This window comes from Peromyscus eremicus, chromosome 8a, assembly GCF_949786415.1.
Source record: "Peromyscus eremicus chromosome 8a, PerEre_H2_v1, whole genome shotgun sequence".
Taxonomy (NCBI): domain Eukaryota; kingdom Metazoa; phylum Chordata; class Mammalia; order Rodentia; family Cricetidae; genus Peromyscus; species Peromyscus eremicus.
In genome coordinates, this window is record NC_081423.1 from 35369196 (window position 1) to 35391351 (window position 22156).

The 22156-nt window shown below is 55.0% G+C and overlaps 1 protein-coding gene across 3 annotated transcripts in view; it reads right to left on the reverse strand.

Annotated features, from left to right (window-relative positions):
- Positions 1 to 17068, reverse strand: part of Tcf7 (transcription factor 7) — a 29960-nt gene extending 12892 nt beyond the window's left edge. For all 3 annotated transcript variants that reach the window (XM_059270531.1, XM_059270532.1, XM_059270533.1), the window contains exons 1-3: positions 16781 to 17068; positions 16555 to 16621; positions 15996 to 16120 (exon numbers count right to left, since the gene is read on the reverse strand). In XM_059270531.1, coding sequence (XP_059126514.1) covers positions 15996 to 16120; positions 16555 to 16621; positions 16781 to 17032 — 444 coding nt within the window. In that variant the 5' untranslated portion in view covers positions 17033 to 17068. The remainder of the gene's footprint in view (positions 1 to 15995; positions 16121 to 16554; positions 16622 to 16780) is intronic.
- Between the last annotated feature and the right edge of the window lie 5088 nt (positions 17069 to 22156).

The following is a 22156-nucleotide window of genomic DNA, read 5'->3' on the forward strand; positions in this document are numbered from 1 at the left end:
TTGGCCTGAGTGGGGGCAGCTGCTCCCACCAGCCTGTGGTACTCCAGGACAGGTCCAAAACTCGGGCCCCAGGGGTGCCCACAGCTACCCCGCTATTCCTGCCAGGAGTTATCTAGCCTGCTACCCACCTGATGACCAGCTCCCTCCCAACAGAGGTCGCCCTTCCCTCCCTGCTACTGGCATGTTCTTACTATTCAAAGATGCTCCCACACCCACCCTCAGCTATGGTCCCAAGGCATCTTCTGCGAAGTCCCAACTCCAGTGCCCTAGCCTGGCTACCTCCTTAGGGCAAGGCAGCACAAGGTAGAGATGGGGGACCCCTGAGCTCTCTGCTCAAGAGTTGAGCTTGGGCCTAGCTAGGCTGCCCCTGGCCCGCCACTTCCTGTAGGTTCAGGTAAAAAATAAACACAGTCGGCATTTTCCCTGCAGACCGCAGCGGTCTGTTCACAGGGCTGTGAGCTCACCGAGAGCCCCTGTCACCGCCAGCAGAGAAACTCCCTCGCCTCTGACGGTTGACTCTAAAAACCCCCAAGTGCTTAAGCCCCACAACACTTTCCCAGCGAAGAAAGTTGCCATTTCCTCTGGCCTCAAGCTCAATGGGGGTGGAAGAACAGGTCCTCTCAAGAAAGCCCTGTGGCAGGGTCTGAGCCAAAAGAAGCCTCCCTGAACAGCCAGGACCCATGAGCTTGAACAAGTATCAGGATGTGTTCCTGAGCTCCTAGCATGTGCCAGACCAAAGAATGTCTGAGGCTGAGAACAGCATCTGCTAATGACCTGGTGCTGGCCTCAGGAAGGCACAGTTCTGAGCAGACAACCCTCCTTGAACAGACCTACCTTTTGCAGGCACAGTGACTGTCACCACTGGCAGGTAAGGAGACCAAAGCACAAGGTCACAACTAGAGCTCTGCTGCCAACTGCTACAGTGCCAAGACCTGGGATTAGCATGGCTAGAGCAGGAGGCAGGAGTGCAGAGGAGGCTCTATCCGTCTTTCCCTTCGGCTGGACCAGCTTACACTTTGCTGAGTCCGTGCTCCGGACTCTACAGTCGTCCAAAGCCTACCTACAGTGAAAGCCGTACACACCCGAGGCCCTAGCCCCGTCTCCCTGCCCACCACTGGCATGCCCCTGTGCTACCTAGACACCCAGCTCTCTGTATCAATGCCTCTTCCCACTCCCAGGAGACTTCATACTTCCTCTGCTCCTTGCCGCACTGGCTCCTCCACAGACCTAGGTCACCTCTAACCTGGCTAGGGGTCTGCCAGCCTGGCAAGCAGCTACCTGAGCATCCTAGAGAACTAGTTATCTCCGGCTCTCTGGGCTTTGCACTCCAGTCATTCCCTGAAGCCTTAGAACAAAGGCCTGGGGAATTCCTGGTGCCCCAAATTTCTGCACATCCCACCCAAACTTGTCATTGTAACTGCAACTTCAAGTCCCTGGGGCAAGAGGCTGCCTCCCGCCCATCGTGCAGAGCTGGAGAGTGGCCTCTAGGGAACACCTAGAGGAGAGGCAGATGCACTCACTCTTTAGGCTCGTGGGCTCCTGCCACGGTGGCCCACTGTGTTTGCCGAGCACCACAGTGGGACGGAGTAGTGTAAACAGGAGGCGCCTCATCTCAGCCAGGCATGGAGCGGGGCTCTGCGGAGGGGATGTCATCCACAGCACACAGCCTGCTGGGCCCCTTCAAGGATTCTTGGGGTCACCAAGGATGCCAGATAGTCACACCCCTCTGAACTTTCCTTTTCTCACTCAGCACCAGCCACAGAAGACTGGAGTGCTCTTCCCCCTGTCTCATAGAAAAGAAATTTCTCTGGGAGGCCTTTCTGCCCTCCACACATGGCTCCTTATCTGCCTTCTCTCCTCCCTGTGTTCTGGGATTATGCCTTTAATTTCTGTCATTGAACTAAAGCTGGCATCCAGGCTGGTTCTCTAGTAGCAGGTGCAGATAAGCCCACGTTCAAAGAGAAGCCTTGGAGCATGGGGGAAGCCTGGGACTGGATGTAGGGTTACAGCAGCATACGGGAGGGAACTGGGGCCACTTGAGGGTCAGGGGATAGTCCGTCTGGCATCCGAGCCCCCTTGCTTTCCTCCTTCCTACACCTCTGTCCCCGAGGGACTCAGAAAGTCACAATTAGACCTGCCACGAGTACATAGGGTGTCTTTGCTCGAATTAATTAGCAAAGGTACACCCAGGCACAGACACCCAAGCCTCTGTCTTGGGGAACACTGTGCAGGCTGGCTTCATCCTCAGCTTAGCTCCCCTAAACAATCCAGTGGTGGCCACTGAAAAAGTCCCCTCCAATCTCACTTGTCTTCAGACAGACAGGTGACCAGTTCCCCATGTGGAGCACAACAGTACCACTGTCCAGCACCAAGGGCACTTAGGAGCTGGACCAGGGTACTCCCTAGTGCCTGAGCCCATGAGAATGAGCTTCCCAGGATGCAGTTTACCCAGGCCCTCTTCTGCAGACACACTCAAGATTGGCTGCAGAGAGGAAGAGACTAGAAGAGCCCTTGGTCCTTTCGTCCCCAGCTCTGGCCACAGCTCCTACTACCCACCACACAGTGCTCTCCAGGGAACAGCAACCTAGAAGCTCTCACCAACGTCCTATGCCAGATGCCTACCACAGAACCAGGGCCACGGCCTTGGGGGAGCAGGGCTGAAAGGGCCTGGAGATGGCTGGGCCCCACCCTAGTCCAGGAGGCCTTAGATCCACCTGCCAGCAACAAGGCTGTTGCCATGGTTGCAGAGCCCTGCCAAGTGCATGTGGCTAGTCCACTAGCCTCCTGGCCCTGACATCAGATAACGGGACCTGCCTCACCGGAGGTGAGGACCAGAGTCCCTGCACGCAGCCTTGGCAAACCGCAGGTTTCTCCACCCAGCCCAGCCTAGAGTGAGCTGAACCCCACAAGCTGAGTGGCCTTGCCCATGGCCTCTCGTGGTTTCTATTCATTTGTCTGCTTGTGTTTTCCTTCGTCATCTTTGAGGTAAACGCCCCTCAGGACAGGATGTTTTCAGAGGAAAATAGAAGCTTCCGGGAACTGCTGCAGCTGAGCTGCTAGCTGACACTACGAACACCCTGTCTGGGGATTCTGCAAGCAGCCTAGGGCTGGCCATGCTCCAAGTGCAGGTAGTCACTCTGCTCCTCCCAAGTATCCAACGTCAGGCCTCCCGTGGATGTGGCCTTAGCAATAGGGAGGCACAGAAGCAAGCTAGAAGCTCTGTGCCCCTGGGGGCCCAGCTGGAGGCTTCTAGAGATGGACGGCCAAGAATAGCAAAGAAGGGCAGACTTAGAGCTGGTGGTCCCTGCCAGTCCAGTAATGGCCTCCTCAGTCCCCAGCAGTCCACTGAGTCCCACCTTGTGCCAGACTCCAACCAGTTTCCCACAGCCACTGTGCTGTGCATGAAGAGTCTTCAGATGAGGAACCACTCAGGTCTCACAGCAAGCAGTGAGCAGTCTGGATCTGAGGCCAGCCCTCTGTGTTCTTGGTCAGCAGCTCTACCACCCCGCCAGACCTCATGGGCAGTACTTACGCTGGCGGTTCTCTGCCAAAGAAATCAGGGTTGGTCGGTTGTTTTTAAGAAAGGGTCTCAACTCTGTAGCTCAGGCTGGCCTGAGAGATCCCAGACAAGCCCTGAAAGGTGAAGCTGAGGGAAAGGGTGTAGAAGAGAAGAAACTTAGAGACCTCATGCTGACAGCCTGCATTTTTGCCCCAATTCAATCCATGAAGGACAGTGCAGGGCCCTCCAAGTCACCTGGACTGCCTAGACTGCCTCAAGAAGACAGTTTTGCTTGGAGGCCATATCAGGATGCTCATTCTGGACTGACCCTCCCGCTACTCTGGGTTAAGGCCCAGGAGCTCTGTACAGACGCAGTCCAGCCAGGCATCCACAAGGTCACGAGACAACGTACAGAAAGAAGCTGTTAAAGGCTCCCTGCCCTAGAGTGCTCTCCACAACCTCTACACCCAGTGTGAGCTGGGATAGGGCGGGGCTATTCTAATCGGCAACACAGGGCCCTGAGACAAAGCCCCTAAGGAAGCGGAGTTGGGGCTCACGTAAAATCACACTATAAAGACACTGCTACATGCCTGTAGGAACAGTGTGTTCCTATGCAGGGCAGGGAACACCAACCTCCCACGGGCAAGGAGGCAGATGCACAGGAGAGCCAAAAGCACCCAGCTGCCTGTGCCGTGCATGCTGCCTACAGAGCAACAGGGCATTGTGGAGGAGCTGGGTTCAAATCCCTCCTCCAACACTTGCACTCTTGGTATCCACACTTTCCGACCTATAAAATGCCCATGAGCTGGTGGACTGTACTGAGGCCTAGGTGAGTTCTTAATTGCATTTGCTAATATTCTTTTTGTACTTAAGATCAAAAGGAAAAAAAAAAAAAGACAAAAGCAAGCCCTGTCCCTAGATAAAGGCTTTTCAGGAAAGCCAGCTCCATGCCAAATGGGGACTGCCAGCCCTCAATGTCCTTTGAACCACTGCCTGGTCACCAGACCAGGGTTCTGAGCTCCTCTCTGGCCTGCAGTGACCACAGGGACAGTTCAAAAACGCTGTCCTCAAAATGCCCCCCTGAGGCTGGCAGGAGGCTCTGTCCACAGGTGTCATACCCAGGCCTTTGGGGTGCCCTCAACTCCTTAGCCCAGGTAGTTCCAAGGACTCGGGGCCTAGGAAACTCTTCAGTCTGACCCTAGACATCCCAGAAGGGGTTACCTTGGCCCAGGAAGCCTAGCAACAGGCTGTGGGCTAAGTGAAGACCTAGCTGGTAAGGAAAATTCCACAACGGATGATTTCTAACCATCATCTGCCACACACCAAAGCTGGCTCAACCTCACAGGTCATTTACAAACTGTTTCGTGTGACATTTTCTTGGAGAAGGGAAAGTCCTGGAGCCTTGTCTCCCAACCAAGAAATGCAGCCCTCTTCACTCTGGGAGGACTGACCTTGCCAGGTATCCAAGGACAGGCCAGCCCGGCCCAGGCCCAGGCCCAGAGCTAGGAGGGCAGGGGGAGCCCAAGTCTCTTCTTGGGGCCAGAGGAAAACATGGAGCTCCATACCTGCACTGTTCCCATTTCTCATATTCTAGAACAGATGGAGACAAGCAGCAACAGATGGACAGCAGGGTAAGAGCCACATCCCCATCCTGACCACCACGTACTTCTATGAGCCTCAGCTCCCCCATCTGAAGATGATGGCAATAACACACTCACTGTGTGTGTGTGTGTGTTTATGTTTCTGTGTTTGTGCGCATGTAGGAACATGTGCATAAGTGTGTGTATATGGCAGCCAGAGGTCAAAGATTTCCTCCTCGTTTTCTATTTTCTGAGACAGGGTCTCTCTCACGAAATCCAGAGCTCACCAGCTAGGCTGGCTGGCTAGAAAGCTCCGGGGTCAGTTATGCCTGCACCCTGGTACTGGAGTTGCAAATATACACTACCACCCAACTTTTCATGGGTGCTGAGGAGCTAAAACTCAGGTCTTTCTGCTTATACAACAACCACGCTACCAAATGAGCCCCCCGCTAAATAAACCAAACCAAACAGGGCCTTGTGTAGCCTTGGCCTTGACCGCGATACATAGTTGAGGATGACCCTGAAGGTCTGTCTGATCCTAGGATCATAGGGGTCGACCACTATACCCAGTTTATGCAGCACTAGGGACTGAACCTAGGGAGGGCTTCCAGTGTGCCAGGCAGTACTTGGAACCTATATTGTTTTAGTTCTGGCATAAAGGAAGATATATCACGATACATGAAATGTTTTTTGTTTTGTTTTGTTTTTCTTTTTTCTTTTTGGATTTTTGAGACAGGGTTTCTCTGTGTAGCTTTGGAGCCTGTCCTAGATCTCGCTCTGCAGACCAGGCCAGCCTTGAACTCACAGAGATCCGCCTGGCTCTGCCTTCCGCCCGGCTTGAAATGTTTAACTGTTCTCTGAGCACCTAGTGAGTGCCAGTCCCTGAGTGGGCACTGAGAATCTAGTATTAAAAGGAGCAGATGCAGCCTGGACCCTTTATCCTTTCCAGCCGTTGCTGATCAAAGCATCCCTGCGTGTTTCACTTGACATAGCAACCAACCTCTTGGCCTTGGATCTCCCTGTTTCATTTGTTCCCTAGACCCCCACCCACAGGGCTACCCCCCACAGCAGGGCAGCTCCTGGGGCCGCACACTGCTTCAAAGCCCACCATCACGCTCTGGGGTGGCTGCCACAACCGGCACACCCCAAGTGTCCAGCCATGCCTGGCAAAGACCCCACTGCTCCCCACAGGCTGCCTCTAAGCATCAGAGGCCCACCCACCCTCTGCCTGCCTGGCCACCAGGCGGCCACAGAGCCATCTGATCTGAGTGAAACTTCAAACTTAATGACTTTCATGCTGGTTATTTAAAACGCAATGTAATTTTCTTAAACACCCTATTATTTCCTTTGATAGCTACAAAGCTTCCCCCAATTCCATAAGCGTGTTTATTTTTAGAGAAAAGAGTGGTTTGCAGTTGGTCAGAGACCATAGGGAGAGGGAGCCCACAGAAAGCAGGGCAAGGAGTCAGTGCTAGCAGCTGGGAGGCCTCCTGCTGCTGGTTTTCCACGCCACCCATCATCAGACAGGCCCAGCCTTCCCTTCCCAGCACCTCAGCCAGTGACCCTCCTGTCCCACACTTAACAGTCAATGTTGGGATGGGCCTTGGTGCCCTTGATGGTTCCACTTGCTGCATATGGAGCCTCCCACAGGATTCCAGGAAAGGACAAGCCTAAGGAAGGGTCCACAACACACCCTCCAGCAGCCTTTCTCCTGTTCCAGACAGTCCGCCCCAGGTAAGGCCTCGGGCCTGAAGCCTTGGCCAGCAGAGTAAGAGACATGTCTACACAGAGCGGCCTCAGGCAGTGGCTGCCCACACTGGGTGGGTGGGTATGTGCAGCCCTGCCATTCGGGGCTCTTGGGCAAGGGAGGTGGCATGGAGGAGGGTTGGTGTGCAGAGGTCAGCTGAGCCCCACCAGTGCGGGGCGTCCTCTGGGAGCAGCTATTTTTAGGTCTGAGGCTTTCATGTGGCTGAATGATGGGAGTTTACAAAGCATCAGTAATGCGTTTCAGATGGCGGCCCAGCAGGCCAGGAGGCTGGGCCCCTGACACCAGAGACAAGTCAGAGTTACTCAGCGTCTCCGTCCTGGGTTCCCATCCCCTGTCCGTCCCTTCCCATGGCTCCTGCTACCTAGTGGTGAGGCTGGTCCTTGCAATGGCCTTCAAATCCTACCTGAGGCCCACCTCATCAGGCCTTTCCAGTTTATACCTATCTGAACCTCAGGAATCCTGCTGGGGCCAGGATTCCGACCCACTGAGGACACTGAGTCCCAGAGAAGTCAACAGGCCACCACAACCCCCTGCCCTCACAGGGAAACCAGCCTGAAGGGAGTGCTCCACCACCACTGACCCCAGGCCTGCTCAGACTTAATGGGGTTTGGGTAGCACTAACCATGCACATCCTGAGCCCACACCCATTATTCCCTGGGGCCCAGACCTGCCCACCCAGGCCTGGAGTCTCTGCTATATACACGTCATCTGGAAGCAGACAGTGTGGGGCCCAGACAGCTCCCCTGGCCTTGGAGAGGGAGGTGGCTGTTTTAATGGGGGATGAGGGGTTGTGAAGGAAGCGTATTTATTTGACAGCGTGTCTACTTCCTCTGATCTCCAGGGAGTTCTGGCTGTAGAGTCGGGGCCTCGAGGGAAGGCTGTGTCACCCGCTTGGCTCTGGCTCTAAGGCAGAATCTGGGTGCAGTCCAGGGAGGCAGTCTCCATGGGTGGGACAGGCCACGAGAGCAGCCTCCTGGCAGGAGAAAACCAAACTCACACCCTTCCCAGCTCTGCTGAGGCAAAGGCCCCCAGCAAGTGACAGACACATCCTCCATCCCGAGGGCCTTCACCAAAAGGACCCGCGGCAGCAGATGGGTACAAAACCTCTGACGAGAGCAAACCCCACTGAGTTTTGGAGACACGAGCCTGTAACCTCAATGACCTAGGAGGCTGAAACAGGAGCAGCTCAAGAGCTGCAAGTGTCCCAGAGCGGATGCACGGCCAGCTGAGGAGACGCTGTGAGACCTATCTTACAGAGCATGGACCGGTATGGCGGTATGGCGGCTCCTAACTCCTAAGTACTTGGGTGGCAGAGGAAAGAAGGATCTTTACAAATTCCATGCCAGCCTGGGCTACATACACAGCCAGTTCCAAGTTAACCAGAGAGAGAAGAGGGGTACCTGGAAATATAGCTCAGTGGTGGAGAGGTTTTGTTTAAACCCCCAGTACCACCAAAAACAAACAAACAAAAACCCAGGAAAATGGATGATGAGCCCACCCAGGCTGAAGAAAGCTTTCCAGTCTGAAGCCAACTACCGAAGCCATGCTCCTTTGTTTTTCTTGAGACAGGGTCTCACGTAGCCCAGGCTGGCCTTGAACTCTGGGATTAACCCCAGGGCTATGTGCATGCTAGGCAGGCACTCTACCAACTGAGCTCCAGCTCCAGCCTAGCTACATCTTTTTAAAGTCTGTTTTGTTTGTTAGTTTTTAAGTGGTTTGTTGTTGTGGGTTTTTGGTTTTCATTTTGGTTTTGTTGTTGTTCCAGCTGTCCTGGAACTTGCTATGTAGACCAGGTTGGCCCTGCACTCACATCAATCTACCTGCCTCTGCCCCCCAAGTGCTGGGATTAAAGGCGTGCACCACTAGAGTCTGTGTGTGATGGGAGGCCTCAAACTGCCTGAAGGAGGCGGCAGAGAATATTCTGGGTTCTAGGAACCTCCTTAAGTCTGGGACCTCAGAGCCTTGCTAGATGAATTCCTGATTAGAGGCCCTCCTCCACCTTGACTGGATCACCAATGGGCTGAATGACAAGAGCACCCATCTTGGAGACTCTCTAGCCTTTACACTGGCCAGCATCCTTGGGTCTCCCTAGCCCAGAGCTCACCCCTCCTGCGGTCTGCTCACATTCCTCCAATCACCCCGCCACTCCCAGTGTCCACCCTGCCCCAGCTGCCAGCTCTGCCTGCCACGGCCCTCCGCCTCCATGTCCAACCCAAACCATCTGTGGTGGGCACCGCCCTGCCCTGCCATGGCTGCCAACCCATGGCATGTGCCCACCCCCACCCCCCAGGCTCTGGAACCAGTGAGGCCTGGGCCCCAGGGTCACAAGCAAGATCCTTACTGGCAGCCTTCCCCAGCCTCACCTCACACTCCTCAAGGACCCTGGGGTTGGGTCTGTCCAGGTGATGGAAACAAGCCCATCTAGGCCTCTCTCCTCTGCTCTGCTGTGCTCCACCCAGGGCGCCCTCCCACTCTCCGCGGCAGAGGCTTCTCTCCGGAAGCCTCTGCAGCTGCCCCTGCCCGGCAGCCTCCTCCACTCCTGTGCCTTCCATTCAGCAAAGCAGAACCTCAGCTGAGCTGGGGTTCTCGGGCAGCAGCTCTTTGTCTCGCCAAGGACTGAGCTCTGTGGGCAGTGGTACCTTCCCATCCATGTGGCTCAACACTAGAGCGTGGACCCAAGGCTCTAACAGGCACTACTATTAGGAGATGCTGGCTGCTTGGGGGACCCCAGCCCAGCCCGAAGGATAGGAGGCCACAAGCTGCCATGGCCCACTCAATGTGGACTTCACATGTCATGTCTCATTCCCCAAAGAGAACAGAGCCCTCACATCCTTGCTTTCAGAGGGTGGCAGGTAACTTTCCCAGGGCCATCCAGCTGGGGAGTGCCATACCCACCAGGAGCAGAGGATGGACCTTCCAGACTAAATGGTTTTCCTCTTTGTGCTAAACTCCTTCTCACCTGGCTTCCCTGTCCCCACTGCAGGAGGGTGTTGCTCAGGAATCTGAGGACTGTACAGTTGGGGGATGGTGATGTTCCTGTGACCTGATAAAACACCTGTTTCCTCCAACGGAGCCTTGTTTGTACACAGTGGCAGGAAACCCCAGTCACAAGGTGTGAGGGGGTGTGACTCTATGGTTCTGGGACCACAGCAGACCTGAGGAGGCTCAGAGGGACTGTGGCTCCCCGCCCTCCTCGGCAACCTAATCTAACCCCAGCAGTTATAGGACTTTAAACTGGCACCCCCAGAATGCTTAACAGTTCAACTCACCCTTGCTGCTTTCAGGGACAGGGGAGCTCTGTGGTCCCTACAGAGTACACCCTCCACCCCACCCTCCTGTAACTGCACCCCAACCCATGGCTCAGATACAACCACAGATCCAGGCAGAGCTGGGGCAGAAAACTGGGTCCTACTGGTCCTAGCAACCACCCCATCAGGGCTTTGTGTTGGCCTCTGAGCCTGAGGATACAGTCTCTGTGCCCTGCTGAGCTAGCTCCTCCTGCCCTCCCAGAGGAGTCAGAAGCAGCCCTGAGTTGTAGCTATCCTTGCCCAGGGCAGGATAGCCCAGCTCTAAGCAGGAGTTTGCAGGGCAGGCTTCCTGGCCCCGATAACAGCAGTAAGGTGCAAGGCACCTTCAGAAATTTCCAGCTTAGGGACAGAGGAGAGGCAGCAAATAGCCCAAATGCTACCCCAATCCTTCACAGCCCTCCCAGGCTTCAAAGAAATGCAGTTCCTGGGAACTTCAAGTCCCACTGCCCACCCACTGAGTGCAAAGCAACAAAGACAAAATGTCACTTCAGCCCAGGGGCACTCAGGCTTTATACCCGCTGGGGACAGTTGCAGACTCAAAACCTACAGTGAATGACCTGGGGCTGCACTGTTTCCTGGTCCTAGAATGACTCTGGATGTGTGCTCTGGGAGCATCATCCAAATGGACACTGAGGTAAAGAACTGTAAGCAGATGCATGGGTGGCGCCTGGGGGCTATACTTCCACAGAGCTCCATAAACCAGGAGCCTGTGTGTGCAGGGCCAGGAAAAAGTCTGCCAGTGGTTCAGCAGCCAAAGACGGGAAATCTCTTCTCCCCTTTCCTTACAAAATCTGATTCCCTCACATTCTCAACGACAGCTCTGTATGGACTAAACCTTTGTGGTGGTGGTGGTGGGGCCTTTCAGGAATACTGCATCCCACCCAAGAGCCCCCTGAGGCGGGGCAGGTGCCAGGTAGGAGCCTGGCAGCCTGAGCCCTATACCTTCAGGGTTCAGACAATCAGAACTCTCTGGCCCAAAGAGGAAGCACAGCCCTCTAGATGGGAAGCCACGTGAAGGCCGATGAGCCACTCCTGGGCCCAGGAGAGCCGAGATCAACCACGGCCAATGGCTGCCCCCAAGTGCCCTGGCTCCTCTCTGGCAAAGTTGCACATCCTCACTCTACTTCTAGAAGGGTGCTTCCTAGTCCACTGTCCAGAAGGGAAACCAGGAGACATTAACAGAAGGACACAGCAAGTGCCCTAGAGAGCAGCGCCCACTGCCTTGGTCTGATGAGCTGCCAGGTAGCCAAGGCCCTGAGCACGACTGGTCAGAGGTTCCTGAAGTAATGCCGAACAAGGAATGAGGTGGTACCCACACGAAGAGCTGGGGAAGGGACAGCACGGGGGGGGGGGGGGAGGGGGTGGACGGGACGGGACACGACCCTCTAGGTGTGGGCCCCACAAGGACATGGAGCCAGCTGCTGTGGGGGAAGGGGAAGATGGGGAGCCTCAGCACTCAAGCTGTGGTAGGCAGTTTAGACTTCCTCCGTGAGCAGTGCAAGTCCTAAGTGGTCCAGTGAGGCAAGAGATGAGATCTGACCCAGGTTCCTAAGGCACCCTTTCACTAGTATGTGACTGTTGGTTAAGGTATGGGTCGGGGACAGAGAGCAAAGCAAGGGGACCCTGGAGGAGGCATCTGCTGCCATCCAGAAGACAGCAACAGGGTGGGTACTGGGCGGGTGGCATGACAAAGTCCAGAACAGGGGGGTCTGAGATGTCTCTGGAGACACATCCCTGATCCACATAACTTTCTGGAGGGAGGCCCCAGTGCATGCTGGGCCCTTCCTTGTCCTCTTCTGTTGAACACCCAGTGGTTTACAATGCTGCTCACTGGAGTCCCTCGCAGCCAGAGCTGGGCATTCCTGGGGCCAACCTTGCTTACGGTCATGTGGCACCCTGGTGCCACACTCCACCTAACTCCCCCAACAAGCTTCACTATGACCTAGACTGGTGCTACCGCTAAGGCCTGCAGGAAACCCTCTCTGTGGGGACGGCTGGATGGTAGGGACTTCTCCTCACCTAGCTCTGACGGGAGCACACAAGGCAACGGTACCTCCTTCCTGGGCTCCCAGGAGTCCTGCTCCACCAAGGGTTGTTCACTGCACGGCTTTCAGCCTGGACCTCAACTCAGGAGCACAGAGGGGCCGGGGGCCCAAGGATGCGTCCTGTCTCCACCTTCAGCCTCCAAACAGGAAGGGCGGTTAGGCCCACCGGATGAGCACCTAGACAAGTACCAGAGACCTGCGGGGACTAGGAACCCGGAATGTGACCTCTGCCATGGACAAAAGCTTCAGTTTTAAAAAACAAAACAAACAAACGAACAAAAAAATTGAGACGTAAGTCATGTACCACAAAGTGCACCTCTTTAAAGCATCCAATTCTGTGGCTTTTAGTAGCTATGGAAGGCTGTGCATCAGTTACCACAAGCTCATTCTGACATCTTCGTCACCCCAAAAGGAACCCCACGGCCACTAGCGATCAGCCCCCTTATTCTCAACCATTTCAATGATTTGCTATTTCCAGCTCACAGGCTCCAACAAGGGCCCATAGAAGCCGGGCGGTGGTGGCGCACACCTTTAATCTCAGCACTAGGGAGGCAGAGCCAGGTGGATCTCTGTGAGTTCGAGGCCAGCCTGGTCTACACAGTGAGTTCCAGGACAGGCTCCAAAGTTACACACAGAAACCCTGTCTCGAAAAACAAAAATCAAAACGAAACAACAACAAAAAACAACCAAGAGAGCCCATAGAAGGGGCCAAAGATTCATGCTGTCTCTGTCCTGTTCAGGATAGCACCATCATGCAAAGCCATTTGCCTGAGTTTCCTTAAGGAATGACACCTTACTCAGCCCAGCACCCACCCCCAGAGCCCAGCCTAGCGCATCAGCTCACTCCCCACTCTCCCTACCCAACCCTGTTCTGAGTCTGAAATCAGAGGAAACAGGACAAAAAACAGGCGGAGGCCTGCTGCCCAGCCCGGCACCAGAACCTGAGTTTGATCCCTGGGACACACATGAAGGAGAAATACAGCTCCCCCAAGTTCTCTGACCCAACACACACGCAGCAGCATGCATGAGTGTGTAGAAACAAAAACCCACACAATCCCCGGCTATTGGTCTAGACCATTGTCTACAAGCCAACAGGAGATGCCTCACCAACACCGGTGGAGGAGTCAACTTTGACCAATTTCCCATTCCTGGAGAAGGTGTAAAAGACGCCAAAACACCAAAAAAGCTACTTGGGCAAGGGATGAGAGTCTGTGTTCCACGGCAGTTGGCTGTGACTCAGAATTTGGCTCACTGCTCTGGGCAAGGCTCAAGTTGGCCTGTTTAGATGTCTCCAATGTGGTAGCCACGTGGGCAGGGAAGCTCCCCGGAGCAGGCTTTCCCTAATACCTAGGGAGGTCTACACATTGGTCTTCAGCATCTCAGCATAACTACTGATCTCCTGTATGTCCTCAGGAAAGGCCGGGTAAAAGAGAGAGGAAGCCTGTGTCCAAGGCCAGTCGGCAGGGCATGAGTGGCTTACTGTCTGTACTCCTACAGAGGGGTGTGGGAAAGAATCAGCTTTGGCAAAAGACTCCCTGCCCCAGGGCCCTTGCAAGGCACTCCTTACCTGTTAAGAGAATGAGGGCGTCTTTCCCAGCACCACACAAGTGAGCCTTGAAGTCAGGTGACCAATGTGCTCCCAAAACACGGGATGACCAACTTTGCTTTGTAAAACCAAACTCTACTTGAAACACCCAACACTTCACAGGTTGCAAGCTATTCTTACTTTTTTTAAACTTATATTTGCTCTGTGTTCTGTCAGATTTGCTTAAGAGACTCTCTCGAGCCAGGAAGATGGCTTAGCAGCTAAAAACCCTGTGTAAGCCTGATGATCTGAGTTCCATCCTCAGAACCCATGACAGAGTGGAGAGAAGACTTCACAGAGTTATCCTTGGAGTGTGCACGCCCTCATATGCATCACACACACACACACACACACACACACACACACACACACGATAGTCTCTCTACACTCATGTACATCTATCCCCCTAACCCAGCACCCCTCCAATACAAGCCCCTGCCTCTGTCTGTCTAGCCCTGCTCAGCAGCTTTTGCCATGGTCAAGAAACTCAGTACCAGAGCCTGTCCTCCACCTCCCGTGTTACCAGAGGACGGTGGCTGACAAGGAAGGCAGGGGACAGTGACACACAGCTGTCCATCTGCTGCACCTCGAGAAGGACTCCAAAACAAAATCCGCATAGCCCTAAGCTAGGTGAGTGCTACTGGTCCTGACTGTGGGAATCCACCACCACTCTCCTGCTCATGGTCCTCCCTGGGTCCCATCACCCTTACGCAGGCTGAATAGCCCTTCCACCCACCGCTGGCAGCTCGAGGCATCTCCTGTCTCTGGCTCAATCTATGAGTGAACCCCCAAATCACACTGCCCTCTTCCTGTGTTGCTGTGCCGTCCTGAAAGACTGCCCTGCCAGGCAGATCCTGGGGGGCTCTGCCTTTTGTCTACTCATGGTTACCACAGTGAGCCTAGGCCCAGCCCAAATAATGCTTGCCAGTGATTTCAAACTGGTAGGTTATGCCAGCTGGCCCCCAGCTCAATGGCTTTACACCCACTAGGGGATTTTAAAAGGTTGTCTTTGTTAAGCATTGCTTGTACAAGGCACAAGTCTCTAGAGCAAGTGACAGTGTCCGGAGCCAGCCACCTCTTCGTATACAAGAGAAGCACTTCAGACACCAAGCCACCCCAGAGCAGAAAGGCAGGCGGACAGACCGCACAGCCGGCACGCACAGCTTACAGGTGAAGAACGGGAGTCCATCTCTAGAGGGTACCAGGTTCTCCTCTGCTAAGTGGCCCAGACTCCCCACCTCACCCTCCTAGCAGGAAACCTTAGACAAAGCTTGTTCCTGGAGAACAGCATCCATCTTCTCGCTTCCCACAAGCCTCACTAGGGAGCTGCTTTTTAGAACGACCATTCTTGTAGTTATCCTGTCTTCTGCATGGACCCTGCCACTAGCCATCAGAGCCTCTAGCCTGGGGAACCTGCACTGGTGTGGCTATACCCAACAGACCTCCATGCTTTCCATACACCCTAGTCCCCAACTGAGGACAGTCCGGAATCCTAGCACTTTTCAAAAATAGCGTTTTGCTGCTACCCAGCTCAGAACCAGCTCGCCACACTTTACCTGCAGCAAAGGGCCAAAGGTCTGGCTCACGACGAGCACAACCACGTCACAAAGCCTGACGACCCCTAACCAACACTCGTGAGTTGTAGCACTCTTCCTGGTGTGTGTGAGGCCAGGCCAGCCTGCTCAAAACCCACACCGTGTGGAAAGGGTCCCTAGCAAGGGCCTATGTATGGCCAGTAAGGACAGTGGACCGGTGACGGTAACTCCTGAGGCACAGCTAGGAAACGGAAAAGATTAGGTCGACCCATTCTTCTCACCCGAGCTCCCTTGCTTCCCTGGAGAAAGCTAACCTTGCTTCTCTGGAGAAGGCTAACCGCAAAGCTCTTATTCAGAGCACGCACATCACGATAGGGAAGCATATCAACTCCAAACAGGTTTCAGAAGACCCCGACCCCCAACCCCAGCATGGTCCAACACCGGCACCTGCTTGAGCAAGCTGGGAAGAAAGACAGGCCCCCCACCCCAGGTGAGAAAGAGCGGAGAGCAGGCATGTCAGAGTTCTCCTTTTGGGTCAGACTCCACTGAGTGTGAACTGCAAAAGCGCATCTAGAAATTCTCATCCGGGCAGAAGTCCCTTTTTGTCCAAGCTTCATCTGCATAGGCAAGGAGGTAGCCAGTCCATTACAGTGCCTGACTTCTGGGGTCACTTACCAGCGGGGGTTGAGACTGGGGGTGCTGCCCTGCTCCGGAGGCCGGTGGATAGTGCATGAGCAGATTGAAGGCAGAGTAGACGGTCTCTTTGTACATGCCGCTGGCACACTCCGGGGCCTTCAGGCCTGGAAAAACCACAGCTGGGTCAGACACCAGCCCAGCCAGCTGCTCCTAAGGGCTGAAAGCTGTCTGATCAAGAGAAAAACAAAAAAACTGCCAAGGGGTCCCCTTCAGGTTCGTGACTTGACCGGCGAACGGGTGACAATATCCGCAATGCCAAGTTTTGGGGGAAAGACCCAGAGTCCAGGCCTCCACTTAGCGGCCGGGACTTGACTCCTCACCCCGCCCTCCGCCTGGGAACCTTAGCCAAGGCTTGCTCCCCAAGGCAAAGGATTAGTCAGTCACCTGGGCTGGAGGGGAGGCGGAGATGGCGGGGGTCTGTTTACTCCTATAAAGGTCAGGGCACCGGAAGTGACTCTAGCTCAGCGGCGCCCGGGAAACCCGCCCCCCACTCCCCCACCCCGGGTTCTAGCGCCTTGCCGAGCCGCGCAGAACTCACCGTCCTCTAGGGACTCTGGAAGTTTGTCCGGGAAAAGTCTCTGCGAAGTGTGCTCTCGTCCGAGGGCCTGCAGAGCGAAGGAGAGGGGTCGTGAGGGGCAGAGGAGACACAAGGGGATCCCGGGATGGAACCCACGAGGGCCGCGGGCGCGGGGGGGTGGGGGGGGCGGGTCCGCACGATCCCAACCCGGGACGAGGCCCTCCGGGGAGGAGCGGGCCGGGCTCACCTCGGGCGCTCCCTCGGCCTCTCCATGCACCCGGACTCCGGAACCCGGGACCCCGGCGCTCGCGGCCGCGCCCTCGGACTCATTCACCAGTGAGGACTTGAGCTCGGCCAGGTCCCGCTCGGGGCCCGCGGCGCTGTCGCGGCTCTTGTCGTCCTGTTCCTCGCCTTCGTCTTGGAAGGCCAGCAGCTCGTCGGGCGCGCCGAGGTCGTCGCCTGCACCCGCACCGCCCCCGCCCGAGTCCAGCTGCGGCATGGTGCGCTGCGCCCGCCGGGGCGCCGGGTGCGGGGCGCGGAGGCGGCCCGGGAGGCGGCGAGCCCAGGGTGCGGAGCTCCGAGCCCGGAGCGCGGCGGGCGGAGCGCGCGCTGACTCCGCCTGAGCGGCCAGTGGGCGCGGGGCACAGCGGCTTCGGGAGCTGGCGGGTCGGAACATCAAAGGCGCCGCGGGCAGAGAGCCGGGGGCGGGACGGGCGCCGGGGCGGGGCCCGGGTGGGAGGGGCTAACGCGCCAGGCCCCGCCCCTCCTCTCCCTGGAGAGACCCGGACAGGCCTACTGGGCATAGTCTTACATAGTCTTAAAGGGCTCGCTCTCCTCGAGCTATTCCCAGCCTGAAATCCATCGCGTAACTGTAGGACTCCGCTTCCTTACCTACAAGATAGTCACAACTTGCGCCCGAGTTTCTCCTCCAGCTGCGGAGAATACGTTTTTTTTTAAGACCCATGGGATATGTAGGTGGCTTGGAACCCTGGTGTGAACAGCGTCCTGTGCTTGATCTGGAGGCTTCCTAGGGGTCCGGACTGCTGCAGGTTGGACCCAGACACACACACACACACACACACACACACACGCACGCACACACACATCCCTGCCTCTTTCACTGCTCCGACCAGGGACCTTATTCCAGACCTCCCACCAACATAGGCACAAGCATTCGCGCCTCACGCTTATTGAGCGCCTGTTGCACGCGCAACTCAAACACTGAAAATATATGACATGTGGCGGCTCCAAGACGCAGAGGACGAGGAAGGACCGTGGCCACGCACGCGGGTTCTCCAGCCACTCACCAGCCCGCCAAGACTTTCCCAACTTAAGTTCGACGCCTAGAACCTGCTGCCCAGGAACTAAGATTTCCGGCGGCCACGTGGGCCACGCGATTCGGTCTTGGGCTCTTCAGGCAGCAACCCAATCCGAGAAGTTGCATCCCGGAGCCCATTGACCCTAAGGCTAGTTAGGGCCGCGTCTTCAGTGGCATCTCCTTGGCACCCAGGGCCGTATCCACGCGGACCTCCAGGACACAGGTGGCCTTGGCCGGCCACTGCTTCTGCAAGACACTAGGCCCTTCGGAAAGCGATGCAGTAAACTGAAGGCGCACACACCTCCGCCCCAAGCGCGTCTCGGTTTGGGAGTCAGTGTGGACCCTTCCACCTCTTGCGAGAGCAGTTGGAACAGAGGGCAATTTGTGGAGGAGGACACTAGCCGCCTCTCCGGCTCCGGGCCCCACAGGACCCCTGGCAGCGGTGCAAAGCCGGCCGGAAGACAGCCGCACCGCCCCTCCCGGTCCAGGCCCAGCCTGCCTGGCCAAGGATCAAAGAGACAGAGCCTTGCTTCTCGGCGCTCAGATCCTATCAGCGCCCTGCCAGCGGGGCTTCTGGGTCCTCCAGCTCCCGGCCGGGATGCCCATTCCCCCCCTCCCCAGAGCTGGGGGACTTGGCCATTAGTGCTCAGCTTGGCAATAGAGATGCGGTGCAGACCCCGCCCTTGGCGCCTCGCGAGTCTTCCTCCCGCAGGTGCCAGCTTGCAGCTGATTTTGACCCCATCCTCTCTAGATTGAGGGAGGGCAGGGGCTCCAATGGAAAGCTACAGGAGAGGAACGGTCCCGGGGCGAGGCCTCGCCGACCTCAGCTTCGAGGCTGTTGGGGATGGTTTTGGGGTGAGCTCCTCTCTGAGAAAGTTGCACAGGAATTGAGATTATCTTAAACCCAGGCACTGTGGATCCTCCTGTGTTTATGGGAGACTCCAGTTTTGGCAAAGTCACTTCCGTGCTGGTTGGCAGACCATGATGTCCCAACTGACACAGGCCATTGGGGGTCAAATTTCTCTCTATCCACGAAGAAAAGTCAGGGAAGGGGTCTTGTGATCCCCGCCCCCTGCCCCCCCGATAATTTTTTTTCCTAGCTTGGTATTGCCTTTTTATCAAAGAGCAAGCAAGGCCCTTCCACTTTATTGGTGCAATAGCCTGTCCTGAAATGGTGGTGAAAAGGGAATTTTTTATATGCCCTTATTTGGCAAAAGAAAATATACTTTTTCCTGATTTCTTCGCCCTCTCACCCTCAAGTGTCTTTGGACGACTTATAGAGCTGTGAAATCCCCCAAGCCTGGGAAGCACTGCCCTGAGGGATTCTGGCTCCCAGCCTCACCCCATCCTGATGAGCAGTGACTGGGAGGAGTGAGGAGACCAGGAGCTTGAGGAGGGGAGGCCTGGGATAGAAGGGCTGAGCTCACATCCACATCTGCGCTCAGTCTAACGGCTTGCTGAGGAGCCGCTACTGTGCACTCACACAAGATGGTGGGCAGTAGAGCAGGCACAGTGGGGTCCCAGGACCTGGAGCAGTCAGGATGGCTGGGGGGTGGGTGAGGTGGGGGTGGTGGAATTCATCAGGGTGTGGAAAGCCCCAGGGTTTGGAGAGCTAACCCGGAGAGCTAACCCAGCCTGGGCTACACAGTGAAGTTCTGTCTGAAGAAAATGAATGAATGAATGAACGAACAAACAAACAAATACATAAATAGATGGGCAGGTATCCCCCTCAGGAGCCCCTTGCCCAGACAGAACGAATTCCTTGACTATCACCTGACAGATGGCTTCATATACCAGGTGATTACAGTGTGCCAGCATCCTTAGGAGCTAGCTGCACACATATCATCTCATTTAATCATTACTGAACCCTGTGACACAGGGACAATTGTCCCCATTTTACTAATGAGGAAACTCAAGCTCAGAGAGGTTGTGTGAGTCACCCAAGGTGTCACAGCTTCCAAATGAGGGTGCTGAGCTGAGCTTCCAGCTCCTGGTGGTCAGACTCCAGAACCTAACTGACTGCCACACTTAGATCCCAGTCAGGTCTCAGAGAAAGGGTTTCTCAAGACAGGGTTTCTCTGTGTAGCTCTGGCTGTCCTAGAACATCTTTTGGAGACCAGGCTGGCCTCCAACTCACAGAGATCTGCCTGCCTCTGCCATTGGAGGGCTGGGAAGGAACTTCTTATTGGTTGTATAGCATTGGCAAACAAAATGCTGAGGAACCAGGAATGGCTAATAGAAGATCCTGATTTTGAGGACGATTCTTATTTCATGGAAAGGCTATGGAGAGGACTAGAGGCTAGGGGTGTGGCTTTGTTGGTAGAATGCTTGCCTAGCTTGGGGGAAGCACTGGGTTTGATCCCACATAAACTGAGGGTGGTGGTTCATGCTTACAATTCTAGAACTCAGTAGATATATGTAGGGAGGTCAGAAGTTCATGGTCATCCTGGACCCACTACATAGGACCCTGTCTCAGAGCTCTGTGAGTTCAAGGCCAGCCTAGTCTACAGAGGGAGTTCCAGAATAGCCAAGGCTACATAGGACCCTGTCTCAAATGGGTAAGGGGATCTTCTCTCAAAATGTGTCTCAGCGGCCAAGCCCTTTGGTGGCTACTCCCGTGGAAGTTCCCAGAGAGTTGGAGGACCAGTCTAGCTGTGGGGGAGATCCAAATTTTCTGTGGCCAAGCCACAAGTGGTAAGAGCAAAACAGACTTCATCGTTATGTAAATGAACCAGGTGAATTTGATGGGCCTCAGAGGCAGGAGTCAAAGGACCCCTCTGGAGTTTCTACCCCGGGGGACCTGGGTGTTGATCTAGGCCTGCCTCTCCTTCATGCTAGTGTGAGGCTGGGTGAATCACTGTCTCCTAGTAAAGAGTTCCGCACAAAGCCTGGCACATTCCAAGGCTCTAATAAATGGGTGCTTGTGAGCTAGATATTTTTCGGAAGTTGTTAGGCTAATTGGCTCTTCATGTAATGCCATGTAAATCATCTGACTGTTCTCATGGCCTGAGCCCACTTAATCATAGCTAAGGCTGAAAATACACATTTCCTCTCCTTTCCTTTCAAGTTCCTTTAACATGAAAGGACCTCATGAACTCTCTGACCTTTACTAACAGGGAGATCCTTGAAATGTGGCATTTCCAGAAAATAGCTCAAAGGAGCCCCAGATGGATTGAGTAAATTAGAGCAGGGAGAGACTCAGGAGCAAGCAGAGGGCAGCCCTCTTCCTGCCTGCCAGCCCACTTGCCAACCTGTTGGGACTTGCCAGGAGCTGCCTGCAGGGTGGTTGCAGGCTCCGGGCAGGACCGTTCCCCATGGGCAAACTTCTCTCGGGCCAGAGCTGGACACACAGTCCCTGAGGCAAACTGTGGTCTGTTCCTAGAAACTCTCTGGACGCTAGGTAGTCTCTTTCTGTGTGTAAGGGGGGATGTGTGTGTTAAGGGGGAATGTGTGTGTGTGTCAGGGTGTGTAAGAAAGGATGTGTATGTAAGGGTGTGTGTGTAAGGGTATGTGTGTGTAAGGGTGTGTGTGTAAGGGTATGTGTGTGTAAGGGTGTGTGTGTAAAGGAGGATTGTATGGCCACACAACAACAATGATACAGTGGCGCAAGGCAGCTGCCTAGAAATGGAGCAGGAAGTGATAGGGAGCCATTTTTTCCTTCATAGAGAAGGATGAGGCCTGGGATGTAGCTGGGTTGGTAGAGTGCTTGCCAAGCATGGCTCAAGCTCTGGCTTTAGTCTGCAGCACCACATAGGCTGAGGATTCCTCGTCAGCCATCCTAGTTTAATTGTGAGCTCCAGACCCATGAGATATCCTGTCTGGAGGTTAACAGCTCCTGAGAATGACCTGTGAGATTGTCCTCTGGCCTACACACACACACACACACACACACACACACACACACACACACACACACACGTTTTTTAAAATATGAGGGCTGGTTAAAAGCACTGACTGTGCCTGGTGGTGGTGGTGTATGCCTTTAATCCCAGCACTCTCAAGGCAGAGGCAGGTGGATCTCTGTGAGTTCAAGGCCAGCCTGGTCTACAGAGCAAGAGCCAGGACAGGCACCAAAACTACACAGAGAAACCCTGTCTTGAAAAAAACAAAAAAAAAGAAAAAAAGAAAGAGAGAAATCAGTACCACAGAGGGCCTGTTACCACTATTTCCCACAGGCCAAATCCCATACTGAATTCCTAATAAATGGGCTTGGAATTCACTCACCAGAAGAAATGGTCTAGGTTAGAAGCTCCAAGGTAAGCCTGGGGTGTTTGCCATGTGCACTGGTCACCCTAATACTGGATA